This window comes from Topomyia yanbarensis, chromosome 2 (assembly GCF_030247195.1).
Source record: "Topomyia yanbarensis strain Yona2022 chromosome 2, ASM3024719v1, whole genome shotgun sequence".
NCBI lineage: Eukaryota > Metazoa > Arthropoda > Insecta > Diptera > Culicidae > Topomyia > Topomyia yanbarensis.
In genome coordinates this window covers 463,866,978-463,878,265 of record NC_080671.1, presented here as the reverse complement: position 1 = coordinate 463,878,265, position 11,288 = coordinate 463,866,978, and the positions used below count along the sequence as shown (strand labels likewise).

Here is an 11,288-nt window from a genome sequence, read left to right as displayed (position 1 = left end):
GAGGCTTTCGGCCGCCTTCATCGATTTTAGGACATCGGCGTATTTGTCCTTGTCGGTTTTTAACCGCAAGGCTTCGCCTCTGTCCTTGGCCTTCTTCGCCGGCAGCGGTACCTCCGGTGTCGGTGCCGGCTTTTTCTTGGTGACCAGCGTCCAGGGGTTTGAGCCCCCCTGCCCCGGTCGTGCCGGGTTGCTGGTACCATCGCTCTCCACAGCGAGGTCACTCTCGCCCTCGCTTACCTCGCCCAAACGGCGTTTGACCTTAACGGTTGCACGCCAAGTGGTGTCGGTTTTGGCACCCTCTCCTGGCGACTTCCTAGGGCGCTTCGCGTTCGATGCCGTCTTGCGATTGCCCTTGCCTTTTCCCTTCGAGGGGAACTCGGTCGCCGCTCCGATCGACGTGGCTGCTCCGTAGAAGGTAAAGGCCACTGTCTGTGAACCTCTATCGACCTTCTCTCTTTCCTCCCTATTGGAGGCCACTGTCTGGGTTTCTTTGTCGGGCCTCTCCCGACATTCCACCCTCTTAGCATAGGCCTGCTGTTCCTGTCTTGCGACACGAACAGCTTTCCGGAGCTCCAGGAGGCTCAACTTCAACTCCTTGGCTATATTCTGCTTTGCGCTAGCGAACTTGATTATTGAATCGAGTTGCTTCGCTACTTTTCGCATCGCAGATAGTGGCCCCTCCGGTGCACTGGTAGGGCTATTTCCTACCGCTGCTGGGGTCACTAGTGCTTTCAGATGCAGCACTCATCGCTCCACTACTCTCCCCACGGGGACCTCGCCAAACCACCTCTAGCGAAGGGGTTTGGCACCTCCGTCTGTTTGTTTTTTTTTTTTGATAACTCCATGTAAAATCCCAGTCGCGCGAGAAATAAATGTCCGCCACGCCAGAGCTCCGCATTAGCGTGGTAAGGGACGCTTACTGTGGGGGTTGCCCAGGTACTCCACAGGCTCCCTTAACGATCGAGCATCTTTTTCACCCCCTCGATCACTCATCCCTCGGCACGGGTCGCTTCACGCCTTAGAATTGGGGTTATGCCCTACCTTGCTTTACGTGGTGATCTCGGCCCGGATCATCACAACCATCCTCCTTTACCAGGGCTTTGGACCTGTAGCTCTGGTTCTCAATAGTTCCATGTACGTATATTATTACAGACATGCCACTATTGAGATCCGTCATTCGCTAGCGGAGTTGATGTCGGCATGTAGACCGTCCCATTCTGCCTGGTCTAGGGTCTAGGGTTTCTCTAGGGATTCCAGGTAGAACCAGATGTCATTGCCTTTCCGGAAGGCACAAATCTCCGACTACATACGGGGAACGTGCCATTTAAGCCACTATATTCTGATTCCTGATCCCCGTCCCAGCACGTCGACGATTTCGCTGGGCTCCAAGATTGCGATGCCTCAGATTTCCAACTAGAACCCAATGTTATACTTTTTTCCGCAAAGTGCGTTTACTCGTCGCCAAAATTCATTCCAGCTTACCGATTTGGCCAGCTTTCCATGTGTCGTTTCGGAGCTGGCGAGAATGATTGAACTAATTAAGCCAGAGAGGCATATCGACCGGCGTTTTTCGGACTCGTCGGCGTTTTTGTGGCGTTTGCGACGTCGATGCTCCACCAGTGGAATGCACCTCCCGGGGTGGAGGATGGGGGGCTGGTGGAGGGATGCTGGTTTTTGCGAATCTTCGAAAGCTCATCCGGCGTATATTCATTTTGGGAATCAAAGTTATAAATGAGCGCTTCATTGAAGCTGGTCCAGTTGGGCTCTTTATATAGCCACCGTCGCAAGCGGGAGGGGCCGTGGGGCTGAGTTATGAGTAACTAAGATGGGGTGCTGCATGTCATGGAGAAAGACGACTATTGTTCTCAAAGGCTTCTAATATTTCATTGCCGCGACGACTGGGTCGGTGTGACCTCCAGGTGGGGTAATGCTCGTTAAAGTCGACGTGGGCAGAATTTGCCGCATCAGTTGATCTCCTAGGGGATGGCTACTGATACAACAGTACACGGGACCGTTATGCGAATCTACAATCTCCAGCAGCTCGGTGTCAAGCCGAATTCCTTCCCGACGAATATCGGCTCGGGTGACCAGCCCGATAGTTTGGAATGTTTCCTCCGTCCACGATGCCCATGTGTAGTGGTTCCTGAGCCATCGGGAAATGTCGTTGCCCTCCTGGGTGTGGCTTTCTTGTATGGCTATGGAGTTTTGTCAGGCGATGATGGTCTGGAGGTCTCTTAGGTTCTGTCTTCGCCCTTGGTATTCCATTGCAGGACTGGATGATGATGGCGGATGTGAATCAGATGCTGGATCGGGAGTCGATGTGGCAGTGTATATCTCTGTTCGGACTTACTCCCTCGGGCTCCTGCATCAGTAGCCGCCGAAGGCTCGTCGGCGTGGGCCGGTATATCCGTGGGCAGGGCCAGTTCACGATAGGAGGCTTTCTTCCAGAACAGACTGCAGTCGGCTGATATTTTCAGGCTTCCATCTACTTGCTTAGCAAGCTTATTGTGCGATCTCGGTCGCCGGAGGTTGGGTTTTGCCGGTTGCTGGCGGTGTTGGCTTAGGACGTTTTTTCCCACCGCAGAGTTTTGTTTAGCTAACGTTCTGTTTCCGTTGCAGTTGACGCAGTTACTCTCACTTCGTGCTTCTTAGCGCTTTTAATGGAGACCTCCTTCTGGTTGCAGTTCTAGCTGCCCTTACTGAACCGATCGCATCGGAAGCACTGTATGGGGTATATTTGCTCACATTGACCCTTATCATACTGAGGTAAACGTGTTCCAGTAGATGGAGGCCGTAGAAGTTCAAGACTAGGAGCGGAGTGCTCATCGACATGCCGCTTGCTATCTTGGTTATCCTATGGACTTCAGTCACGCCTTGTTCTTTCAATCCGTTGTAATCCTAGCAAACAATATGGTGGATAATAGTTTGAGCAGCCCTTATTCGGCTTGTCCCTCGTAATAAAGGCTTATCAAGCAGTTTTCAGCGGAGCTTGTAGACAAGGAGACTGTTGTTCAGAAGCAAACTATAGAAGTGATTAACATTCTCTTGTATGCGTAGAGAGACTACTCTTTCAATAGTTGTTTATATTTATGGCTGCTATTTGCTTTTCAAAAAGAATGTTCTTATGAATTTATAGTCTACTGTCACGTGCTTATCTAAGCTTGGTTTTCATATATGCGCATTTTGAGCGAGTGTCTTACAAGGCACAATATTAAGCATTTATTCAATAGAAATTGTAAGCAGTTAAATCTGTAATAAAAGATTTCATTAAAAAATCCTAGCGGAAATTATCTGAACGACGCTGTACTGCAACTCATTTCCACATACTTCAAATTATCTTGGGCACATTGCATGTTTGCCACCATCAACACAGAGACAAACGCCGGTCGTGAAGCTGGCGGTGTTTTCCCCTGCTAAAAAGGCAATCGCCGCAGCAACCTCTGAACCTTGGCCGACACGTCCTAACGCATGTGTTTCTTCGCATCGCTTCAAGTATAATTTGTATGTGTCCTCGTCCATACCAGCTTCCCGATGAAAGTTAGTGACAATGACTCCTGAAAGCAAAAACCCACATAATTTGAACTTTGTTACGCTATACTATTGAAACAAAATTCAAGCAAACCTGGATTAACTGCATTGACCCGTACTTGCTTTGGCGCCAATTCAAGTGCAGTACATCGCGTGAACTGATCAATAGCCGCTTTCGAAACACAATAAGCCAAAAAGTTTGGGAAAGATCGTTGCCCGGCTACACTTGAAACATTCACAACGTTACCCTTGGAACGGATTAGATGAGGCACAGCCAACTTGGTCAACTGGAAAACCGATCGTACATTTGTCCTCATGATGTCATCGTACTGTTCCATGGTGGTGGTTTCGATTGATCCAGAGGCTCCCTTCCCGGCATTATTCACCAACACATCAAGTTTGCCCAACTTTTCAACCACCTCCGCTATCACTCGTTCATTATCCTCCTCCTTGGTCACATCTGCCACCAAAATTAGCGGTTTGATGCTTCCTACGGTTTCACAGTCGGACGCAACTTGGTTCAAATTTGCAACATTGCGACCGACCAGTGCCAACGTTGCGTTTAACTTAGCAAAATAGACCGCCGTAGCAGCGCCAATTCCAGAACTGGCTCCAGTGATGAGCACCACCTTACCGCTGAAATCCATTTTTATCTTTTACCTTGTGTATAGTAAATTGTTTTGCGATGCGATTTTCCGTGCACCGTGACTTGCAAAATTTATCGACTATAGGAGCAAAGCACAGCTTACTATTCCAAGTCCAGCTCGGACGTATTGGGCCGGAATGACACTTGCTACACGCTATCTATATTATATATACACTGTTGCGTGACCAGCTGTTCGATGTGTTCGTGTTTCCCGTTAGGACCGGCCAGACTTTGACATGCGATTCCCAGCCAAGCACCTGACCTGACCTACCTACTGATATACCTGCCTACAATATAAAATCCTACTCAATAAAATCACAAAATTAAAAGAAAGAAAATTTTTGCACATCGCGCGCAATTTTGAAGATTTTTGTGTAGCGTACCGAGCCTCTTTTAGCCTCTCTGGTTCTTCCAACACACTATTTCTACAGCAAAAGGGCAACGGCGGGTAGCCAAAACAAAGTTACAATAGCCTATCACTATCTATCATCTATGTAAATCTGGCTACAGTTGCCTTTCCGTTTATTGAGAATGTGTTGAAAAAAGGTGGTAAGCCCTGCTCTCTCCATAGTTTTTAAATGGGGAGAATGATGGTAACAACAGATCATAAATAGGCTCTTTACCCTAGGTAATTTCTGGTTCGATCCAGGATTGCCAATTTCGCAGAAATATTCAGATGTTGCATATTTTCGTAAAGACATGCAGATTTTTCTTAGTCGAGTCCAGATTTCCAAGAATTTGTCCAAGTTTGTCGAGACAATTTAAAAAATTTGGGTGCAAAAATGCATTTCTGATTTTTGTCTCTTAAATACGTTTATTTAGGCCCAAATGCGGTAGCTTAACGAGGGCGATAATTCTTTTTCTAAAGTACATGGCCCATGCTAGTGGGAGAAAGGAAAGCCGTATTTAGGGGCGGCTTGCTCCCCTCTTATGTTAGTAACGGAAAAAGGTAGGAAGTGGGATTCATATTGTAAAATTTTGTAAAATTGACATTCTCGTTGGCTAGTTGATGATTGTGGTGGATATGCACACTTTATTGTAGTGGTTTCCATCCTGTAACCGCAGGGGCGAGGGGAGGGTCGATATTTCGGATGATTATTGGCTCTCCGATGCTGTCATGATGTTTTTGTGACGTGTGTCATGATGTTCTGGATGGACGGTTATCAAGAAGGGTGTGCATCGTAGACTCGTGAAGCGATGCCATATTGTAGATACAGGGAGAGGTTGACGAGGTTCTACTGTGAATGAGAGGGGAAAATGTATTAAACTTGGACATCAATAGTTTTCAAAAAGATGTAGATAAGAAAAATGTAGGAGTGGTCACGGCTTGCCAGGACGTCCCGGACTGGCACATGGGGTGATCTACCTCTGGCCCGCACAGCCAAACAACATGCTCGATGTCGTGATAGCCGTTCTCACAAACACAATGATTACTTTCGGCAAGCCCTATGCGACGTAGATGCGCATCAAATGCGTAATGGTTGGACATGAGCCTTGACATCGTACGAATAAAGTCCCAGTTCACATCCAAGCCTTTAAGCCAAGCATTCGTTGATACCTTCGGGATAATTGAATGTAGCCACCGTCCCAGATCCCCACTGCTCCATGAAGTTTGCCAACTTTCGAGCGTCCTCTGACGAGAGATACTGAAAAATTCATTGAAGCAAATTGGTCTTTCGTAAGTGTCGCCTTCTAATGCGCCCGCCTTGGCTAAACGGGCGCATTAGAAGGCGACACTTACTTGAAACGATGAAGTAATGGTCTGCGGGCAGGGTGTCAATGATCCCGAGAGTATACTGAATGGCAGCTAATTCTGCGACGTAAATTGAAAGCAGGATCATTGAGTTTGAATGAGGCAGCAAGATTTACGTTGAAGATACCGAAGCCTGCGGACCCGTCGAGAATTGATCATTTTGCCGCAGTCGACTTGATGGTATTTATTATAGAAAATATTTGGGACTATTTGTGGGCGAATGTGATCCGGGATTCCACAAATCTCTTCCTTCATGGATGTGTCGAGAAATACAGTTGGATCAGAAGTATCTAAGAGATGAGCACGGTTAACGTTATACGAAGACGAATTGATGTTCTGTGCCATGCAATCGAGGCACAAGGACATCAATCGGGTCTGAGAATGAAGCTCGACAAGCCTTTCGCAATTTTCAATCACCCATTGGGTTAAAAATATCGCATCGAATGAGCAATCGATATGAGAGGTCCCAAAATCGATTTTTTAGCGGAAGGACACCCGCCAGCACTTCTAAACTCATCGTATGGGTCGAGTGCATGCAACCCAATGCGCAAACAACAATATTGGATTCGCTCTAGTTTGATGAAATGCATGTTCGCAGCGGAGCGGAAACAGAAACTCCCGTACTTCATCACCGACAGTATCGTTGTTTGGTACAGCCTGATCAAGTCTCCTGGATGGGCACCCCACCATGTTCCGATTATTGTACGGAGAACGTTGATCCTTTGTTGACACTTCTGTTTCAGATACCTAATGTGACATCCCTAGGTTCCTTGTTGAACCTAAGTTGAACCAGATCCCGAGATATTTGAATGTTGAAATCTGAGCAATGGTTTTATCCATTAACAGTAGCTGTAGTTTCGCTGGTTCACGCTTCCTAGAAAATACAGTACAGAACAGAAAGCTCAGTTTTCTTCGTAGAGAACTCGATACCCAGCTGGGGATCCCAAGAAGACATATTATCCAAGGTATCTTACAGTGGTCCTTGCAAGTCGACGGCTTTGAGACCTGTAATAGACAGCACACCGTCATCTGCAAGCTGCCTTAGTGTGCAGGAATTGACAAGACATTCGTCAATGTCATTCACGTAAAAATTGTCAAGAAGAGGGCTTAGACATGAGCCCTGGGGTTAGTTAGTTTTTCAGACAACAGGTTTAGCAAAAAGTTGTTTAAAATTGGTGAAAGACCATGCTGGTGCAACTTTTCATAAATAATGTTGATAGAAACTGAATCGAAAGCCCCCGTAATATCAAAGAATACTGATGCCATCTGCTCTTTGTTAGCATATGCCATTTGAATTTCTGTTGAGAGCAACGCAAGGCAATCGTTCGTCCCTTTGCCTTTGCAGAAGCCAAATTGTGTATCTGACAGTAAGCCATATGCTTCGACCCAATTGTCGAGGCGAAACAAAATTATTTTCTCGAATAACTTCCAGATACAAGACAGCATTGCAATCGGTCGATACTAGTTGTGGTCGGAGGCTGGTTTTCCTGGTTTTTGGATGGCGATAACACTCACTCAATCATGTGGGATAATGATACCCTCAATAAACTTATTATATAAATTCAACAAGCGTCTCTTGGTAGACTCTTCAGCAAGTTGAATTTGATTCTGTCTGGCCCTGTGGCTTTACTGTTACATGATAAGAGAGCAAGTGAGAACTCCACCATCGAAAACGGTGTTTCATTCGCGGCGCGGTATTGTGAGGTGACGCGGCTCGATAGATTTTCTGTGCGGGGGCGGAATCCGGACAAAACTTCTTGGCGAAATCGAATATTCAACGGTTTGAATATTCCACGCTCTCGTTAGTACTATTTCGGTTTCCCATACGTTGGGCACCAGTAACTGCGTTTCTTGGCTTTCATTAAATTTTTCATTCGCTTTCCTAATATCGCGTACAGTCGATAGCTAGCGACTAACCTGTCGTTTTGGAAGGCTTTATACGCGGCAGCCTTCGCCGCCTATACGTTAGAGCACGCTTTGTCCCACCACGGGTTGGGAGAACGTTTTTGAGTGATCACGCCGGGTACTCGTTTCGTCTGAGCTTGAATCGCGGTATCGAGAATCGAGTTGGACAAAAAATTATACTCTTCCTCCTGGGGAAGCACCTGTGTCGAATCGATAGTTTTGGATATCGCAGCAGCGTAGCTCTTCCAACCAATGTTTCGTGTGAGGTCATAGGGAACATTGATTGGTGTCAAAGGTGTTGAACGATTGGTGATTGCAATTACATTCGGCAGGTGATCACTACCGTGGGGATCAGATATTACCTTCCACTTGCAATCTAACCGTAGTAATGTCGAGCATAAAGATATGTCCAGTGCACTTGCTTGCGCTGGTGGTCTAGGAATCCGTGTCATTGCCTCTGTGTTCAGAATTGTCATATTGAAGTTGTCACAAAGGTCTTGAATTGTTGAGGATCGATTATCGTCGTACAGACATCCCCGACCTGTACCGTGAGAGTTAAAGTCTCCAAAAAGCCGGCGGGGCGAGGGAAGGTGTTCAATCACGTTGAAGAATCTTCGATATCCCATCATGGCCCTAGGAGGAATGTAAATAGAAGCAATGCAAAGATCTTTGCCTTTGATTGTTGTACCCCTCCATATGAGTCTTCTCGATTCAAGCGGATAATGTTAAAATCGTGGAAGTTGAGCTTTATATTAGAAGTAAGCCATGTTTTACATAGGGAAAATGCATCACAATTATTGTAATCTAGCAAGTGTTTTAATAAATCAATTTTGGAGATAATACTTCTGCAGTTCCAGGATAAAACAGTAATCTGATCCGTGATTCCGTTTAATAAGTTAGCCATCGAAAGATACGATCGCTGCAAGGAGGGGCCATTGCTAACCCCATCATTCATCAGATCATCTAAGCCCGCATCACTTACCACACCGTCAATCTCTACATCGCGAGAAGGAATGTAGACGCGATGCTCTATCGTGAACAGGCTATTGCTAACGATATCATTGGTCTGTTTCATATCAGCAACGACATTCGTAACCCAACTTTGTACCGGGAAACAAGTGCTTTTTGTTCTCTCCGGTGTGGTTTAGTTTTTTCGGTGGTACGAAGGTGCTTGCTGTGGCAGAGGCTGCAGTAAAGCATTACTAATAAACAGTCCCGCGAGTGATAATTGTTACCTGCGATATCAGTTAAAGTAGTGCAGTGAAGTGCGTTACTAAACATTTTTCTTGCCTGAAAGACGGCTTTGTTTAGACGAGCTATATCAGCTCTACTGTGTGAAGGTCACGCGGGTGACGGATAAAACAAACGAAGGATCAATCCACCTACCAGCTCGTCAGGAACCAACTGGTGAAGTGTTTCGTTTTTTACTTTTCTTATCGATTTTTTTTTTCTTTTTATTACTTTTGATTTTTTATTTTGATTTAAGTTAAACAGTGCGGTCGAGCGTGTTGCTCCCGCAACAAAATGGAACAAACAGAAGGATCACCCTCCGAAGAGGAATATTATGAAGAAGAAGAACGTATATCTGATACTGAGACAGATAATGTTATGGTCGATCCACTTCCCCCACTTTCCCCCAATGTCTCACAGCCCCCCCGAGTCAAGGTTTACCAGGATGGATCCGCTGGTCCTTGGGTGGTATACTTTCGGCCCAAAAATAAACCGTTAAACAGCATAACTGTTGCACGGGAGCTGACAAAACGTTACTCGGCCGTAACCGAGATTAAAAAGGTTCAGTCAGATAAACAGCGCGTAGTCGTTACTGACTTGAAACAGGCCTATGATATCGTTAGCAATAGCCTCTTTACGCTGGAGTATCGCGTCTACATCCCTTCTCGTGATGTGGAGATCGACGGTGTGGTAAGTGATGCGGGTCTAACTGTCGATGATCTGATGAATGATGGGGCTGGCCGCTTTAAGGACCCTAACCTTCAATCAGTTAAGATTTTGGAGTGCAAGCAATTGCACTCAAAGTCCATCGAAGATGGTAATTACTATCCATCAGACTCGTTTCGCGTAACCTTCGCCGGATCTGCACTTCCGAGCTACGTTGAAGTGGGAGGAGCTCGTCTACCTGTACGCCTGTTTGTACCGCGGGTCATGAATTGTTCCAATTGCAAGCAGCTAGGTCACACGGCCACCTACTGTAGCAACAAGCAACGGTGCGGTAAATGTGGGGAACGCCATGCGGATGATACTTGCAGTAGCCCCGCTGAGAAATGTGTTTACTGTGGGGAGAATCCGCATGCACTTTTGACATGCCCAACGTACAAACTTCGCGCGGATAAACTGAAGCGATCCGCCAAAGATCGCTCCAGACGCTCTTACGCAGAAATGCTTAAAAGAGCTGTTCCACTTATCTCCGAAAACCCATTCGCTCTCTTGTCAACTGACGATAACGCCTCTAACGACCCTTGCGAGGGGCATTCTTTGGCTCCGCTTGGAAACTCTAGGAAAAGACCTAATCAAAACTCACCTGAACTTCCTCGTAAGGGTCCTAGGTTGTCCCAAACAAGGGTACAAAATAAAAATAATTCATCAACTGGAAGTGCTGGTACAAATCCGAAGATAATACCTCCTGGTTTTGGGAAATTGAGATACAACCAGGAGTTCCCAGCACTCCCCGGGGCACCAAAAATCCCAAGTGCTCCAATTTTACAGTCAGAAACTCAACCTAAAACGGGATTCCTTAAATTTTCTGACATTGTGGACTGGATATTCACAGCTTTCAACATTACCGATCCTATGAAAAGCTTGCTGGTTGCTATTCTACCAACAGTAAGAACATTTTTAAAACAGTTGACTGAACAATGGCCCCTCCTTACAGCGATCGTATCCTTCGATGGCTAACTTATTAGACGGAATCAGGGATCTGATCACTGTTTTACAGTGGAACTGCAGAAGTATTATCCCCAAAATTGATTCATTAAAACACTTGCTAAATTACAATCATTGTGATGCATTTTCCCTATGTGAAACATGGCTAACTTCTAATATAAACCTCAACTTCAACGATTTTAACATTATCCGCTTGGATCGAGAAGACTCATATGGGGGGGTACTTTTAGGGATCAAAAAGTGCTACTCCTTCAATCGAATCAACCTCCCTTCGACGCCAGGCATTGAAGTTGTCGCTTGTCAAACAACAATCAAAGGCAAAGATCTTTGCATTGCTTCTATTTACATTCCTCCTAGGGCCATGATGGGATATCGAAGATTCTCCAACGTGATTGAACACCTTCCCTCGCCCCGCCTGCTTCTTGGAGACTTTAACTCTCACGGTACGGGGTGGGGCTGTCTATACGACGATAATCGATCTTCGACAATTCAAGACCTTTGTGACAACTTCAATATGACAATTCTGAACACAGGGGAAATGACACGGATTCCTAGACC

The 11,288-nt window shown here is 46.0% G+C and overlaps 1 protein-coding gene across 1 annotated transcript; it reads right to left on the bottom strand.

Annotated features, from left to right (window-relative positions):
- Positions 1-3,085: 3,085 nt before the first annotated feature.
- Positions 3,086-4,580, bottom strand: LOC131686065 (3-oxoacyl-[acyl-carrier-protein] reductase FabG-like). Its single transcript, XM_058970195.1, has 3 exons — positions 4,558-4,580; positions 3,623-4,461; positions 3,086-3,554 (listed from the first exon to the last, which is right to left on the bottom strand). Exons 2-3 carry the CDS (start codon positions 4,173-4,175, stop codon positions 3,334-3,336), a joined length of 774 nt encoding a protein of 257 aa, XP_058826178.1. The 5' UTR covers positions 4,176-4,461; positions 4,558-4,580; the 3' UTR covers positions 3,086-3,333.
- Positions 4,581-11,288: the final 6,708 nt, after the last annotated feature.